This window comes from Pelobates fuscus, chromosome 8 (genome assembly GCF_036172605.1).
Source record: "Pelobates fuscus isolate aPelFus1 chromosome 8, aPelFus1.pri, whole genome shotgun sequence".
NCBI lineage: Eukaryota > Metazoa > Chordata > Amphibia > Anura > Pelobatidae > Pelobates > Pelobates fuscus.
This window is the reverse complement of record NC_086324.1, coordinates 145,444,304-145,463,365: the sequence shown is the minus strand read 5'-3', so window position 1 is coordinate 145,463,365 and position 19,062 is coordinate 145,444,304. Positions and strand designations below refer to the sequence as shown.

The window sequence follows — 19,062 nt, the reverse complement described above, 5'->3', positions numbered from 1 at the left end:
ACTGCATCAAAAAGAGCAGGGTTTAGACTCAAAGTAAAAATTACTCACAAATAAAAAAATTTTTTTAGCACATCTATGATTTGCAATAATTAATACCCTATTGATTAACGCGTTAGTGGATTTGCCATGGTTGGAATTATTAAATGTGCATATTTGGAATCGGATTCCATCATTTATAACCTGCCTTAAATGGTGCCATTTTTATTTTCTCTTTTGCAGGAGATACAGCAGAGGTAAATTGTGCAAAATATCCTGTAGGCAGCCAAATCCTTCCATCTCCCAGACAGTTTATAGATTTTTTTTCCTTCTATTTGTGAGAGCTTTGCCATTTATACATCAAGCAAGGCTTCGATGCTACGTTCAATACTGAACACTGTGTGCTTCCCTAATACTTGCAACACACCCCTACAGATTAAAAAAAAAATATATAAAAAGCATCTGATAGCTGCTTATATATGCACAAACTAATTAACCCTTTTTAATGTGAATCTTGTTTTTTTTTTTTTTTTAAACAACAAAGGTCAGATTGAATAAATAGGAAGAGGAAATGGTATGCAGTATACTATTGCTTTGTCTCTAGATAATCAGAATGATCTAGCAGCAGACAGGAAACAAAAACGTAATCAAACACCAGGTATGCTTATTTCTAGCCATTGGCAAGTTAAAGTTCAGACCTGGCAATCAAAAATTCCCCACTGGGGAGTGTGCCATGGACACTCCAGGCTTGCAGTGGCGAGTAACCTTTAGGCCGGTCTCATCGCGTATGCCCTGAAATTTGGAGCCCTCCTTATTTTCCTGTAATATTCAAAATTATGAACCATGACAGATTGTCTTTAAGTCTGTAAATCCTACCGAGTGGGTTAAATCTCACTGAGGAAAAGTGCCACTCTTGCGTATATTTTTTTTAGAAGTTATTAAGTAACATTTCTGTGTAGGACTGTAGAGAACAATATGCCTTTCAAACATTCCTGTCTGAATCACTGGATGTTGAGTTCCAGTCGTTCTCCAAAATGTGTGAATGAAATGTTCTTTGTTTTCGATTGTGTGGAAAAAGTCACTAGAACCTAAGATTGCAACCTACCCTTGAGAGTTGACAGTTTCATTTGCTTTCACCAGGAGTTTTGACAACATCGTAAAAAGCTTCAAGCGCATTTGTGCTTCTTGTGTTGGTTGCAAGCAAGTCTTCAAAACTGGTACTAGCAGATGGAGATTTTCACCTATCACAGGGCCTGAAAAAAGATGCACAGATTTAAATACAATCCATATATTGAATACATACATATTAAACTCTTTAAGTTAGTATGCACAATTTATTGTATAATAGGAAATGTGAAACGCTATTAGAGTACTATAAATAAGATTATTATATTTTTTTTATGAACTATGAATAAAGACTACTTGCAAAAAAAAAAAATAAAGAAACTGATCATTTTTGAATGTCATATTTCAACCATTTATGCAAATCAACTAATTAAATGATGAAAAATCAATTTGCCTAAAAGGTTGCAGTTTCATAACATCACATCACAATCAGTGCAATTTTTTGATTTAGGTTTTAGAAATGATTTTATTGTAACGAGCAAATCTGGCCATGTGGTTTCTAACCATTTGGAGAAAGAAAGGAAAAATGGAAACAGATCCACCCGGTTCGGCTGAAAATACATTTGGAACTTCACACATATAGTTCAGTTTATTTAAATATAACACAAACTGTATTCCATGTTTGACCCAAGAGAAGTTTTCACTTAAGTACATAGTATCCACCAAAATTGTAAAAGTGGAGCAAACAGCAGAAAAACAATATGTGTTGGATGCCAAAATAAATTGCTAGTATATTAATGTAGATCATAATTAAACAAAAAAAAATGATGAAGAGAATTTAAAATACACAGAAGTATGTAACCAAGAATGAACAAAGAACAACAAAGACGGAGTATTTTGGGACAATGGCATGGCTTGCAACAGATAGTCCTTAATTAGCTAAATAAATCTTCCTCTTGTGTCTTTGGGGAAATAATTATCGCAGAGCTTTGCCCTGGGCAAAACGTACCAAACATTCCGGAGGAAAAACAGCTACATATTAGGATGTAGTATGGTACAATGAATGTATTATGCGGGCACTGTGGATATTTAACTCCAAAGACAGCCTGCAAAATGGGTAAACTGATTTATTGCCCTCCCCCCTCCCCCCAAAAAATAATAATCAAAGATTGTAAGTGTTGTGGCTCCTAAGTTAAATGCCTACTTTTCTATCTATGGACATGAAATCACAGATGTACCATATGTTATATTATATGAGGCTTTGTAGTTTAAACTGAAAGTTCATGAACTCCTTAGGAATAAGGGGGTTCCACAAATCTTATTATTTCACAGCAGCCCTGGAAAATGATGCCATGAAGGGGTTAATGCTATTGGTGTACTTCTAAAACTGTAATATGAAAATTAAAGGGACACTATAGTCACCAAAACAACTTTAGCTTAATGAAGCAGTTTTGGTGTATAGATCATGCATATGAAGTTTCAGTGTTCAATTCACTGCCATTTAGAAATTAAATCACTTGTTTCTGTTTATGCAGCTCTAGCCATACCTCCCCTGGCAGTGACTTACAAAACCTGCATTAAAAAAAAAAAACGGATTCATTCTCAATCCGATGTAACTTACTTTAAAAGTTTGTAGCTCCTGCTCTGTAAATTGAACTTTAATTAAATACAGGAGGCTCCTGCAGGGTCTATCAAGCTATTAGCAGAGTAAGAGTTAATAAATTCAAAATATAAACAGAATTTGCAACATTAGATGGATTCTTTACAGGAAGTGTTCAGGAAGCTGTGTAACTCACAAGCTGGTGTGACTAGGGCTGTATAAACACAGCACTTGAACTCCTAAATGGCAGTGAATTGAGCAGTGAGACTGCATGGGCATGAGCTATACACCAAAACGGCTTTATTAAGCTAAAGTGGTTTGACGACTATGTCCCTTTAACTGGGATAGAAACCAGTTAAGCTCTGTGAGACAGTCAGTCCCAGTGTCCACCTCATCTTACCTGTCACCTTACACACAATATAATATATACATACACATTCAAATATAGAAACACACACACACACACACACACTATAGTGCATATACACACACATTCTATATTACACACACAATAATATATAAACACACACATACACTAGTGTATATACACACACACACACAGAATATAATATATACACACATTCAAATATATAAACACACACACATACATACATACATACATACATACATAGACACGCTAAATTAAAATAAACACAAAGAGAATGCCCATCCATTTACCCATAAAGAGATACACTAATTGGCCTGAAAATGAGTGATGAGTACAAAAGTCATGTTTCTTTTGCTTTCTACATTATCCCTAAAAATTAGTGCACTGGGCATCTGCCTAATCTGCCCTTTGAGACATCTAACTCAGTCCCCACCTTCTGCTGTCAAGGGCATTCTACTGTACCTTATGAGGAAACCACTCATTCAACCTTATTCTAAGAAAGAATGTATTTCAATGAAATCTAATAGTGAATAGTTCCTTGGCTGAGCTTGATTAAATTATTTAACTCGCATTTCAAACGACTATAATGAAATAACCCCCATCTAATACTGCACTAGAAATATTTTGAAACAAAGATACACTTCGGGAAATCAATATTACTGCAGGGTTACCTATGCCTCGTTTCCACTGAGCGGATCGGTTCGGTTCGCTATTTTGGGTGTTTCCATTATGAAAGTAGTCCATACAAGCGAACCGTACCGATCCATTCAGGGTCCTGCTTCAGATGTAGGGCCATAGGAAATGGAACGGTTCGGTTAGGGCAGAGCTACTATACAATACATTGATTGGTGGACAGGAAGAGCATTTTTTCTAAACCCCGCATGGCCCTGAAGGTCTGACTTGCAGTGGAAACGCTCACCAGAATGGGCTGGTCCATTCTAAAACCTTCCAAATTGTACCGACCCGAACCGATCTGCTCAGTGGAAATGAGGCACAAGTGTACCAGACTGCAACAGGCACACTTGACAGGTGTGTGTTTTTTAAGTCCTTACCAGACTCCATAACAACAACTTCAAAGTGCAGTCTTTCTACTGAATAGCTGGTCCAGTGTTGATGGTTGCTGGATGCCCACTCAAATAATTGCTGTATGTGCCTTCTATACAGATCCTGGACACATGTCAACCCTTGCAGCGTTGCCAAGGTTATGAACACCTCTTGAACCTGCAAGCAATAGTGTGTAAAAGTGCTTGTTAGACACGCAATAAATGCAAATACAAGTGCGTCACATAAGATAGGACAGAAAGTCCCAACGGAACAGACCACTACAGTATGTATTCAAACAGAAATGACTGTACAATGATTGTGCTATTTTAACTGGCTTTCTTCTGAGTAATAAAACTAAAATAAAAATATTGATGTGAATGCAGCGATTAAATTTATTCTATGCAAAAGGATATCCACGGTTACAGAAAATCTTCCTAAAATGGATTGTTTTATATAGCCACATATAAGCTAGGAATTTTCTGATGATGAACAAGTCATTTTTGGCACGGCAGCTGTGGGTGCTGCTGCCCTGTCCATTCCCAGTGCTTAGGCTGCAGGAGGATTGTCATGGCCGGTAACTTTTAGACCTGGCTAGTTGATTCTGGCTCACACATTCCTGGTAAACCTGTCAAGCCTAGACAAAGAGGGCGACTCTGAATACATGAACGAATGATATTGTTAGAACTTCAAGGAGCAAGCACCCGGATAGCACAACTAATATTTGTATTTGGCAGTGAAATTAAACCACTGCTATGGGAGCTTCGTAAGTTTCATAGCGATGAAATATACCACAGGCTGAGCATTAGACAGATGGTAAATACTGAGTCCTTTGATGCTTACGTGTATAGATACTGCCCTGAAAACAAACCTTGGACCCCCAAATGTTAATGGCCTACAATGAACAGAATTCTTTGAAAGCAGAAGATGGCTAGAGGATCATGGAAGTTGTAGTTTAGCACAGTTTGAGATGCCTTTGATAACATAATATAGGATAGTCTCGTCATTAGTTCAATAATTACAGAACATGTGACAAGCATTATGAAAGTATTATGTGAGGGATGCTAGATATAGATAAAAGCACGTGGTGACTTCAGCAGACGCAACCAACTATACCTTTTCATTAAGATTTTCAGATGCCAATATAGTAATCAGGATTTTCATGCAATGTAAGCTAACTTCTTCACAGTCTTCTTTGCATATGTAAATTAGGGATTGGACACAGCACAACAATTGTTCCAAGTATAGAACCTGTGGAGACATACATTGACAATATTATAATCATATAGCGATCACATTTCCTGAAAAGAAAACTTTTTTCAGCTTACCGGTACTTACTTTTTAATTTATCTAGAAAAACTATTCAGTAACAAGTGAAATATTAAATTGCTTTAAACCGTCTCGCCACAATCTTTTTGGTACCTAGCTATATGCTCGCAAAGAAACTTCCAGACTAGAGCCATCAGATGAGACCCACAAGGTTGAAATAGCAATCCATGGCGGTTTTCTGGTCATTGATCCTTTTGAATCATAGTCCATGCTTTGGGTTTTTAAATAAAAAAAAGAAAAAAATCTGTATTTACTGAAAACTGTGCAGAATTCAGTATGTAATATGAAATTCCTTTTGTGCTAATTTTCATGTCAAGCTGGGAACTCTGGGATAGTTGTGGAAACATGATCTGGTTTCTATGCCTAAGAAGGACTTCTCAAAAACAAACCTGATAGGGATCGAACAATATTGATATTTTAGAGCCGATACCGATAATCTGTGAACTTTCAGGCAGATAGCCGATAATTTACGGATATTCTGCACATTTACCATTTAAAAAAAAAATCTATCTACACAAATCTACTGTTAACTGAACATATGTATTATTTATTTATTGTTTTATTAAGGTAAATGCACAGTCAGAGTTTTTTATGTTTTCAAGAATGTGTGTGTGTGTGTGTGTGTGTGTGTAATGGATGCAGTGAGAGTATTTGATTAGTGAATGCAGTGTGTGTGGGTTTGTGTAGTGTGTGTATAGTGAATGCAGAGAGTATTTGTGTCGTGTGTATTTGTGTAGTGTGTATACAGAATGTAGTGTGTATTTAGTGGATGCAGAGTGTGTGTGCTTGTGCACTGAGTGTTTGTGCAGGTATGTAATGTGTGGAAAATGTAGGGGGGAGGCGCTTTTTTTTATTTAAAAAAAAAAAAAATTTGACATTTTGTTTTAGTCAATCTGGGCCACCGTGTAGAATGTGGTAAGCAACGGCCCGAACCAGCCAAGAATCAAAGCCGTTCCTAATCGGCCCACTCCCTGTACCAAGACACAAGTCATGGCGTTCTTGGGGACAGCTGGCTACTATAGACGTTTTGTCCCAGAACATAGCGCAATGGCCAAAACCGTGACGGAACGGACAAAAAAATAAATAAAAAAATAAAGAATTTACCCCGACAAGTGCTGTGGTCCCCAGAGTGAGACAGCTTTCCAGTCCCTGAAAACAGCGCTTGTTAATGCATCTGTCTTGCCTACCCCAGATCCTTACAAACGTTTTATCGTTCATACAGATGCGTCAATGTTTGGAATGGGGGCAGTTCTAAGCCAGGTCGGGGAAGAAGGGGGAGAGCATCTAGTGGCTTATTTGAGTCGGAAACTTTTACCCGGGAGGTCAGTTACACTGTCATTGAGAAAGAGGGCTTAACCTTGGTGTGGGCACTGAAAAAATTAACCCTGTACCTCTTTGGCTGCGCGTACACTCTCATTACTGACCCTAACCCCTTAGTCTGGCTTAACTGGGTCACTGGGGATAATGCCAGTCTTCTGAGGTCGAGTCTAGCCCTACAACCGCATGACTTCACCATCCATTATAGACCTGAAAAAACAGAACAGGAACACAGATAGGCTATCACGCCAAACAGAGCTGGTCTCCTAAGGAACTATTTGTAATTCGCGGACAGCCCCAAGTGGACCCGAAAAAGGTCCAACCGTGTAAGCCAGAGCTGTAAACAAAGGGGAAGCAGTGTGAAGGAATAGCCCCATCACTTATTTCGGTTGACTTCCTGGATTTATATTCCCTTTTATTGGATTCATTTTACTTGGTTCGGTTCCCGAACGACTACCACCCCAGACCCTAATTAGAACTTGAAACGTTGAGTATCCTGTACGAAAACCACAAAGGAAATAATTAATAGAATGCTTCACTGGGTGGCCACCATTTCGTGAAACCGAATGCACTTGGTCGAGACAATGGATGGCAGCCATCTTGTCTCCCGAACGTAGGCAGCGGGACATGGTCGTTGAGTGCCTGGAAGGTTTTCGGCCAGGCACTCCCGCGAAAGCCGGTAAAGATAGACCTGCTGCCTGTTCAAGTTCCCAACCATCTACACGAACGGCGTTCGGGAGTCAGCAAATACCGAACAAGGGGAGTATTCTCACAGCCACCCAGCAATCTTTCGTGTACCTTATGGCAGGGCTAAAAAAAAAAATAAAATAAAAAAAAAAAAGGCGCTAGGTCGCTGTGGCAACTAAGATTTTCGTCCTGGCAGCTGGGATTTGCTGGCCCATGCAGCCCCCCGAGGTGGCCGGCTGTCCACTAGTGGAGGCGGGCAGCTGTCCGGAATCTCATAAAGAGGATGGGAGTGCGTGTGGGTGGTCGGTTGGTAAGCTCAGAAGAGTGTGGACGGGAGGCTCCTGGATATTTGAGGCAGACGGGCTGTAACAACCTCCCTGCTCTGCTCCCTCCAGTGATGTCGGGAGCTGGAATAGGACGTCATTCCGGCCCCGGAATCACTAAAACGCAGTGCATGTAGCAGTGCAGGGAGATGACTAAGGCTCCACTGGACCACAGGGAAAGCTGAACCCAGGTAGAGAGGCTGGGTAGCCACATGAATGTGTGTGATTATTGCAGTGACTGTGTATGTCAGTGAGTGAGAGGGAGTGAGTGTGTTAGATGACTGGTCCCCCTCCAATCACATGAGAAAGGAGTTTTTATTACCCTCGTTCCGCACACTGTACTGATCTAGCCGCAGCTGGCCCTGCTTCCATGACTGCGATGATCAATCTTGATGATCTCCGCCAATCCAATGCTTTGCGATACTGGCGATATTTGACCTCAGGATTTTATTACGGGAAAAAGGAATCCATGGCGGTGATACCTTGGTGGACCACCACTCAATTATTTTGTGAGTCAGGACAAGTAGCTTGCCATGTGAGACAAGTGGATTGGGTTACCCCCCTAGCAGCAAGGCTTTAGTTTAAAGCTACCATCCACCAGCAGCTATACCCAGAAACTGGGTTGGAGCTTCAGGACAACAAAACACAACAGCGACCGCCTAGAATCCAGTGAAAGGCTCAGTGCTGCAGTGCAAGGACCTGTCTGCCAGACCACTACCAGCAACTGGAATAGTCTGCAGCACATGGCTCTGTTTAGTGGCACCATAACATAATTTGGCTCGATTTGTTACGAGACATGTCACCGTTCCAAGTAGTTAGTGCCTGGGCAGTCAGGTAGAAGATATTTATTCTGGTTACTCTGGTTACATAGGTTTAAATGATATATATTTATCTTAGTCTTGTAGAAACACAGTTGTTCATTTTATCCCAATGCAGCTGTTGGCTCCCCATGGCTCATGTGACTTTAATAAGCATGCTTAGACAATACACACTGGCTTAAGAAGAAAAGCTTAATTCCTTTAGGACACGGACTTGAGCAAATTCAGTGATATCATGACAGTCCTAGCATTTCATCTGTCATAAACGGGTTAAAGAAGGGACATGAAAACAAGGCAAATCTTTTGTCAGTGCTAAAACTCCCTTGAAGAAATATGGAGAGAAAAAAAAAAACCAAACTAGTTACTTAGAATTAAAAAACAGATGAACCAAAAAAAAAATAAGAAAGTACAATAAAAAAAAAATTCTGTTTTGACAAGTAGTTTTCGTTGGTCTAAAAATAAAAGAGCAGTAACTTATCGTGCAGTTTCTTTAAAACGCTTATCATGTTTCTTTCTCTAACTGGCCAGGTGCGTACTGAAGTTTCACCCAGCTGGGTCTAAGCCTTCCCAAGCACGGATCTCAGTGGGCTATTAAAATGAGATCACAGCGCTCAGTGATTGAGGCACTATGGGGTGCTGACACTACAACGCTGTAAGTCGATAATTCTGTTTCCCTCAACGCAGCCGACATACCGAATACATATAGACAATCTATCAACAGTATCATATTGAAAATACTGGTGGCAATTTGCAAGACTATCAGTGGCCAGTGGATAATAGAGTGTATTTATTTGACAAAGACGGGACAGATGCAGAGGGAAAAGAAAGATACAAGATTACTTAGCAACATACATGTCAACACATTCAAAATTGCTGCCATTACAGCTGGCTAGGAAAGAATAGATTCCAATGGAACAAGATGAAAAAGTATTTCCTTCTAAACAATGTTTCAGTAACAAGATAAATATTTCAAATGGAGCAAAACTATGCAAATCATTTTTGTTTCACTTTTAAATAATGCTTTGTTCTTTAATAACCATGGCCCCTTGAATAAATGACAATGAAATTAAACATTAAAAAAAAAAATCATAAAACGGCTTGGCCTTATACGTTGTATCGACCTATTTTCCATGTGAAGTGTTGTTTTCATTTAAAGGAACACTATAGTCACCTAAATTACTTTAGCTAAATAAAGCAGTTTTAGTGTATAGATCATTCCCCAGCAATTTCACTGCTCAATTCACTGTCATTTAGGAGTTAAATCACTTTGTTTCTGTTTATGCAGCCCTAGCCACACCTCCCCTGGCTATGATTGACAGAGCCTGCATGAAAAAAAAAAAAAACTGGTTTCACTTTCAAACAGATGTAATTTACCGTAAATAATTGCATCTCAATCTCTAAATTGAACTTTAATCACATACAGGAGGCTCTTGCAGGGTCTAGCAAGCTATTAACATAGCAAGGGATAAGAAAATCTTAATGAAACAGAACTTGCAATAAAGAAAGCCTAAATAGGGCTCTCTTTACAGGAAGTGTTTATGGAAGGCTGTGCAAGTCACATGCAGGGAGGTGTGACTAGGGTTCATAAACAAAAGGATTCAACTCCTAAATGGCAGAGGATTGAGCAGTGAGGCTGCAGGGGCATGTTCTATACACCAAAACTGCTTCATTAAGCTAATGTTGTTCAGGTGACTATAGTGTCCCTTTAAAATAACAATGCAGTTCAATGCAGGCACATTCAGGGCACGCAGCGCATTGAATTGGCAAGATGTAAGAAAATTGGAGTGAAATAAAAAAAAAAAAATTGTGTAATGTTTAACATCACATTTAAAGGTTCTTTCTTCTGTGAAGTCTGTGGACAGGAAGAGATGTTTTGATTCATTTACAGTTCAACTTTACTACCTTTTCAGAGCCCTGACAGATCTCTCTCTGGGAAAGGACACTGGCTGTGCGACTTAAATGAGGTTTCAGCCTCTCTCTAGAGCTTCCGCGGATAAACGAAGCAAGGACCATAAGATGCGAGGCTAAGGGAGACTTCTGTAGCGAAGGCAAAATCAACTTAAGGAACACTTCCGGGTTCACAAAGTACCCAATTAACTCAGCTGACTGCACACTCTGCAAACAAACAAACAAACAAAACACTGCATTAGTGGCTATACATAAAAGATAGATAGTTCCACAATACAAAAATTTTTTGCTTCATACCATGTTTCTACCCCTAATTTTAATGAAACCTCTAGAAGGCTCTGTCAGGTTTGCTTCAGATTTCTAAAATGGCAAGTATGGCATGTAAAATAATACAGAATGGGCCAACATTTAGAGTAGGGTTTGAGGAGTCAATAACTTTTTTTATTTTTTTTAATTAATAAACCAATATATTACATACAATGAATGCTTAACATATGGATATTTGTTTGACTTTGTACGGAAGATGACATCTTTTAGATCAGCTCCATTTGCCACCAGACGGTGCAATTGGCGCCAATTAATTATCTGTGGATTTTCTGTACCCTGGAAATGACAGTTGTGTTTATTGACAAAGCTATTTAAATGAAAATGAGCTTCATTGCATTAGTTTAAAAATCATAATCATTGAGGGACCATTTCTTACATTGAGATGGCAGAGGTATGCTCTTTGCATTAAAATAATGGAACTGCCATTTTGAAAATAATATTCCACTATTTTTACTTGCTGTTACCCACGATGAATCTTCCAAAACTCAGCTATAATATGTACATGCAACAAAAAATAATTTAACTACTAAAAATAAAGTTATCAACCTGTCAAATCCTACCCTGATTTTTGGCCCACCCTGTATTAAAAACTTAACCAAGGGCTCTGTATGTGCAAATGGTATGAGCATGCTCAGAGACTCATGATGAGATGAAGCTGCCATGGATGGCGAAGTCCCGTGGGAGCGAGTACATTTAATACTTTCATCCCTTTCACTGCTTAGCCAAGTAAATACTTGAAAAGCAGTTACTGGAGTAAAGGAACGAGTATGGTAACTTTGAGAGAAATCACAGTTTGCTTCAAACTCTTTAAGGGCTATGAAAAATGTGCTCCAAACTTGGTTCAGTAGTTCAAATTGCACCTGGTCTACGAAGATGTGTGTTGCTAATGAACAAAGAGGTCTTGAAAATAGCTGCCACAACAGAGCAGATATAAACCAGAAGATGCACTGAAAACGGTATTTATGAATGTGTATGCCTTATAATAATACACACATCGGCTATAATCCATGCAATCTTATTTTAATGAAAGAATGACAGATTTTCTTCATGCAAAACCCTTAGGATTACTTACCCATTCTGATAGAATATCACCTGTCTGATAAAAATAATCAATTGGTTTTACAATGTGCAGACCCATCCCATCAACCACCTTCTCTCCAAACATGAAAAAACATGCACATTTTAAAAACTCACACTATGCACAACGCTTTGTTCCTCATCTAGGCACGATCGGTACAGGGTGCCGAGTACAAGCTCCATATGCTGAGTGGTGTGATCCTCCGCGTGCAAAAGTAAAACCGCAAGGAGCCGAGAAGCTTTAATCCTTGTTCCAACAACCCAGTCTGTGATATCATGACTGACAGCTGGGAGAATTTTGGATAGATTTCTGAATATAAGCTCACGGCACCCCAATCCAGGTCTCTTTACTGAAAATAAAATAGCAATGAATAAATCAATACATTTAGGCTCACTGGTTACAGGTTCTATTTGAGGTATGTTAAATAACTCTCATAAGAGTCAGTGATACCTTTCATTAGGCTTCCATTCATTCTGCACTACTTCCCTAGAAAATACAGGGAATTTGGCAAAATCTTAACAAAAAAGGAGAATTAAAGGGGATCTGTCACTTCCTAGGATTTGTAAAATTATATTTACTTATCCCTATATTAAATAAATATGTGTGATGTGAGGTGTGAAGAATATAATTAAATGTAGAAATCCACACTACTTTATCTTGCAGCGGGGCACCTCCATCTTGGCTCCCTGTAGCCATTGTTATAAACTCTGTCCTTTGGACCTGACAGTCAGCATAGATAAAGCATACAGAGATAGGGAGAAATTAAACCCTATCGGGTGAAGTCGAAGGAGGCGGGGCGCCAACCCAGCACCGAGGGAGATCGGTGCTGGAAGTGGGTGAGTACAGTAAGGGTGTATTAACGCTTTCTGAGCTAGGGGAAGGGGGATGGGGGGAGGTGGGAAAAGAGGGAAGTATAGTTTAAGGAATACAGCTTTGTATTCCTTACACTATAGTATCCCTTTAATTTATCTTATGATGAGGTCTTCCAAAGACTGTAAAGACTTAACTAGATAGAACATAAGCTTTACTTTATGCTTACCACAAATTACTCATAATTAACAGTAATAGAACAATATTCTAAATTATCCCAGTGATATAAAACATACGATTTCATTTTCCAAATACAAAATATTTTAGTTCGACAAGACTGAAAACAAAAATTACTTCTTGTGTACAGATCATGCCCCTGCAGTCTCAATGCTCATTCTCTGCCATTTAGGAGTTAAATCACTTCTGTTTACCCATGTAGCCCTAGCCACAGCTCCCCTAGCAGTGAGTGACACCCTGCATGAAAAATGTTTTTATTACAAAACTTACATTAAAATATTTTTTTTATTTTTTTTATCTCCTACTACTTTGAACTTTAAATCACATACAGGAGGCTTCTGCGGGCTCTAGCAGGTTGTTAACAGAGCTGGAATTAGGAAATTCTACATTAAACAAATGTGCAGTAAAACAAATTTAAACATAAGATCTCTCTTTACAGGAAGTGTTTAGGAAGGCTGTGTAAGTCACATGCAGGGAGGTGTGGCTAGGGCTGATAAACTCCTAAATGGCAGAGAATCGAGCAGTGAGACTGCAGGGGCATGATATATATGCCACAATTGCTTTATTAAGCCAAAGTACCTCTACTATCCCTTTAAATTTGATCACTTGAGTGAATACACCTTTATTTTTATTTTATTTTTGAAAATTGGGAAATTGAGTTATACAGATTTTAGGCCACTAAAGCGGGACAAGAAAAAACAGCTGACCTGTAGGGTATCAAACCACAACTAAACAAAAACGTATAAAAGTGTATTACATTTCCCTTCAACTGCCCTAGTTTTGTTCTCGAGAACGCTGAAGTAGGGGAATTGTAAAGTGGAGTGGCCCAGCTCATTTAAACATTTACCTCCTGCTGGGTAGTGAGATGGTGGAAGAGCACTGAAATCAAGTTTGTCTTTCAGATCATCTTCATTCTCTTTTTCCCACTGCAATCCGATTTTCTCCCAGTAACTCTGAGCAAGCTGCCTATTTTATAAAAATAAATTATTTCGATCTTAGGGAAAAGAATGAGAACATAACTATAAACATATACATTTAACATAAACCGGTAAATAAAACAAATGAGGCTGCACTCACCTGCACTTGCATACATGATAAGGTGCTGCGGGGGGGCCAATTCATACAACATACAAGATCCAGTGCACTCACTCATTCACTAAACAGCAATTTCAAGTCTCACATAATGGAATAGTTTTATTTAAAAGAACACATGTATTCCTGACCCTATAGTGTTAAAACCTCCATCTAGCCACCCCTGGCACCCTCAGCCCTTCCTAAATGAATCTTACTTGTATTCAAGTCTGCAGTTGCTGGCTCTGCCCCAGACCTGCCCCTGTCTGCTGACATCATCAAAAGTGGTGGAATGAACCAATCACAATGATTCCCTATAGGATTGGCTGAGTCTGTCAAGGAGGTAGATCAGGGGCAGAGCCAGTACAAACACAGCCCTGGCCAATCAGAAACTCCTCATGAATTGAATTAATGTATCTCTATGAGGAAAGTTTGGTGTCTGCATACAGAGGGAGGAAACACCGAATGGCAGTGCTGCTCACTGTGCAGGACTGACCCAGGAAGCACCTCTAGCAGCCACCTGAGGAATGGCCAGTGGAGTGATCACAAGGCTGTAATGTAGACACTGCATTTTCTCTCAAAAGACAGTGTTTACAGCAAAAAGCCTGAAGGGAATGATTATACTCACCAGAACAAATGCAATAAGCTGGTGATTATAGTGTCCCTTTAAAAATACCTTACCTAGGCAAAAATTAATGGGGGTTTAGTTACGGTATAAGATCATACATTGCATAAGTCTGCCACAACATCAATGGCAGGCTTATGCAATGTATGGCCATATAATGTAACTAAACCCCCATTATATTTTGCGTAGATGAGATGTTTTTAAATAAAACTACTACATTCTATGAGACTTAAAATTGCTATTTAGTGAACGAGCGAGTGCGCTGGATCTTGTATGTATCAATCGAGTCCATAAAGAGAAATTTGGAAGAGTATTGTTCAATTAAAGGGACTCTATAGGCAGCCACATCACTTCTTTTTAATAAATTGGTCTGGGTGCCATTTCCCCCCCATTTATTACTGTAGCTGAAAACATTGCCTTTCTGCAGAAATGGCAATCTTTTCATTGCAGTATTAACCTGCCTCTAGTGGCTGTCATTCTGAGTCACTAGAAGCGCTTCTGCGAAAAAGTGGACTAAAACAGCACAATTTCAATTAGATGGTCAGAGAGACCATCTGACTGGTGCAGTATGCGCACTAGCCCTCTAATGCTTTCCTATGGGAAATTGGGTTGGCTGAGATCATTGTTCTCGATGATCTCAGCCAAAGACATGGTGCATCCCCAAGGAGACCAGCACTGTGAAAGAGAAAAGGTGAGCAAAATACAATTTTTCACCCTGGTAGTGATTGGCGTGTCACCTAAACAGTGACTAGGACACTAAAAACATTAGGAATACACATTTCTATTTGTAACACTATAGTGTTCCTTTAATACTAAATTGAATCAATCTGTAAGCTGGTTTGCAAAATGTAGGCTTTATGGGTCCTACCAGTAACTATAGTCAAGTTGAAGAATTTTTCCAATTTTGCTATATTTTTCCCTACATTCTGCATATTCTCTTTTAAATTTACTCTGAATGAAGTGTTTACTGAATACCCCACATGCATGTTTTAATACAAACATGCTTACACAAATTTCGGTTTGCATCATAAAGTACAATTCATCCTCACCCTTAAGATGTGGGAGGGAATCGGGAGGCCATTTGTAATTCCCCCCTACTTGATCATAATTTTTAAATTAAGATTCAACTGTTGATCTTGGGTCCGTGTCTCTCTTTTAACGAGCTATGCAAGAGTGGTGTGTATTACAATTTAAACAAGGAACGGGTTTCCCAGAGGGTAAACAGTGATTAAAACAAACATGATGAGAGGATACAGGTCAAGAGAATGTCTGAAAATGGTTTATTAAACTCCCCATGAGGATATTAATTCCGCACAAGTGAATAGTTGAATTGGAATATGGGGTTTTTATGAATGACGTCAGGCAGAGACTAAACGGTTAAATTGAGGGTACAAATACCACAATGGTTAAGATTAAAAAAAAAAAAAAAAAAAATGCTTCATAGGTACAAAATATAAAAACTATATAGCAAACAAATGACACTTCTATTTTTTAAAAGCTGGATTATGGACAATTTTTTTGTCACGTCTTACCGAATCTCAGGAATTTCATCTGTAGTGCTGCTCAGCATAAGAGGTATCAGTTTATGAAAGTATGAATATCTATCCCGCAGGTTCAAAAGCCAGTCCCCTATTACAATAGTTACAGCTTGGCGAACCTGAAAAATGAAGCATAATTATAGTCTATCAATTACGGTAACTATTGTACTTGTATGATTGCAGCAGAATACGAGCTGCATGTAATGCAATCACTGGGAATCAAAAACCATTTCTTTGAGACAAGAATACCCAAGGGAAATTATAGCATTCACTAATCAGTTGCTTAGCAACAAATGTACTTTTACCTAAATACAACTTAATGCTATATTTGTCGCTTCATGTCTTGGATCACCCTGGAAACTAATCAAATGTGAATTTAGGGTAAGGAATAAATGAAATTGCTTAAAAAAAAAAAATAAAAAAAAAATAGATAGATAGATAGATAGTATCATGACATAAAGGGCCCCAATTGTCAACTTGATCTTCTTAAATAGCACAAGGGATAGGGATAAAACATATGGTGAATTTAAATGAAAGTCTTATTTAACACTAGATGATTACATGGCATAGTGTGTGATGGACAGAGTGAGTGGTTTACAATTGTCTTGATTACATTATTTACCTCCATTCACTGTTATGTATCTTTCATATTACAGAGTATAAAGTTAAGCTATCCAGAACACTTCAATTCAATAAAATGGGCTAGGTGCAGTGGCACCGTCCTTTTAACTCTGCAAAATAAAATACTGCAGTTTTTTTTTTTTAAATTATCTTTCAATAACTGCACGGTGTACACTGCAGGGTGAAATACTTCCGAAATTGCTGTCATACTGACAGCCACTAGAGGCACTTTCGCTGCACTAAGTAAAACCTAGTCACGTGACGAAAAAGCCGATATTAAAGCACTGAATACAATGCTTTCCTATGGGGAAGCTTGAATGATCACACCGCACATCTGCATTAGGTTTACAATGCTCCTCCAGAAGAAACATTGGATTGGACCATCGCCAGAAGAGGCCATGCCTCCTCGATGACATCCAAGCAGGTGACCAATGTTGAGGGAGCCTCAGTGCTGAAAAAAAGGTAAGTAAAACTTTTATTTTATAGCAAACCGAGGGATACTTAATACAACTAGGGACAGAGGCACTATAGTTTTAGAAATACAGGTTTGTATTCCTAACACTACAGGGTTCCTTTAGGATTTATTATACAGGATTTTAGTAAGATAGGTGTAAAGATTATATATTTAGATTACTTGATATTATATGGGATGTGCAGTGTGGGGGTTATAGGACACACACACACACACACACACACACAATAAAGAAACGTGTTTACGAAATAGTACCATACTATTCTCATTCTAAGACATAAATTGGAAGCAATGCATTGTCAATTGGAGTTAATGGAAATCTCCTGCCCCAATTAATGCTACATGTTTGCAATACAAAAATAACAGCCTGTTTTTCAACTGAACATGTCCTAATGATGAAACTGTTGGACGAAAGTAAGAAGTATTTGCTGGCACGCAATGCGTGTTATACCCAACAACCCACGAAAGGAATATAAAGAGAGCTTCCTTTTTGGCAAGCTGTACCTATTCCCACTCACTCATCACAAATACATCAAATCTGAGAATGGAACAACTCAAAACCTTATAAACGTCAAGTTGCGTAGGAGAGGAATGTGGGGTATTGTATTGAAATGGTTTGAATACTCAGACTCTTTTTGGGGGTTAAACTGGCAGAGGAAGACCTTACCACACAGATTTTTTGGGATCACTGAAGGTCATCATCTAATTCGCTAGCAACAGACAAACAACAGGATACGATATATTTTATCAGAACGTGCACGTCAGTCAGTTGGCAATGACGTTGCCCAAACTAATACAGTAACATCTGCTTGTTCAAATGCTGCAATTTATTAAAGTGGTATATGTGTAGTTTGTACATCTGTTCACATACGTTACATATTCGTAGATTGTATGTACGGCTGTACGAAATAATTCAATAAATGAGAACTAAGACATTACCTGAGGGGCATCATCAAAAAGCCTTTGTGCAAGATGGGACAGGACATCGTCCACTGACTTCCCATTACCGTATTGGATTACCGCACCTGTTGTATGGATAACTGCCATACGAACTTTGGAGTGCTGATGTGAAATGGTCTGCATCAAGGGTTTAATGAGAGATTCCGACTGCATGTGGAAATGTTCTGAAACAGAAGAGATAATTGTTGTTTTAGTGATCAGGGAATGTTCGGATTGATACAAATGGAAAATACACAATAAGAAAATCGTATAATATAAAATCATATATTATATATCCCATAGAGTCAAAAGCACACATAAACTAAATCATAAAGGAGCACACACACAAAAGAAACATGAAAACAGCTTTATTGCAAATGTACAGTACATACTAGGCCCTCATGAGACATAGGACAATATATAACCAAAGCATTAAATTAACACTCGGTGGTAAACCACAATTCATACGAAAATGTATAAACAATCCAAAATATAAAGCATAAAACAGAAAAAAAATACAAACCTAAACAAAAACATAAACTAGCATAAAAGGAAAATATTACATACCAAATAAATAGATCAAAGGGAAAAATACAAGTATAGAAGACTAAGAGAATAGGGAGATACCACAGGTCACTAAAGAAACAAGAAAAATGACACCACCAATAGTTCAGCAAATAGCCCTTTACAAAGGCTATTTGCCGAAATGTTGGGGGTATCATTATTTTCTTTAGTTTGGGGATATTATTTGTCTAATGTCTCATGAGGATCTAGTATGTACTATTCAGGTATAGGCAACAATCGACACCAGATGTTGTGGTCTACAACTCCCTTGATGCATTGCCAGCAATATGGCTGATGATGTCCAAAACATCTGGAGTTCCAAAGGTTG

General features: G+C 38.6%; 1 protein-coding gene across 1 annotated transcript in view; it reads right to left on the bottom strand.

Annotated features, from left to right (window-relative positions):
* DNAAF5 (dynein axonemal assembly factor 5) overlaps positions 1 to 19,062 on the bottom strand; it is a 47,374-nt gene that overhangs the window by 22,530 nt on the left and 5,782 nt on the right. The window contains exons 2-9 of the mRNA XM_063428895.1: positions 18,171 to 18,355; positions 16,133 to 16,257; positions 13,752 to 13,870; positions 11,974 to 12,206; positions 10,447 to 10,659; positions 5,187 to 5,321; positions 4,082 to 4,250; positions 1,082 to 1,229 (exon numbers count right to left, since the gene is read on the bottom strand). Of these exons, the coding sequence (XP_063284965.1) occupies positions 1,082 to 1,229; positions 4,082 to 4,250; positions 5,187 to 5,321; positions 10,447 to 10,659; positions 11,974 to 12,206; positions 13,752 to 13,870; positions 16,133 to 16,257; positions 18,171 to 18,355 (1,327 nt within the window). The remainder of the gene's footprint in view (positions 1 to 1,081; positions 1,230 to 4,081; positions 4,251 to 5,186; positions 5,322 to 10,446; positions 10,660 to 11,973; positions 12,207 to 13,751; positions 13,871 to 16,132; positions 16,258 to 18,170; positions 18,356 to 19,062) is intronic.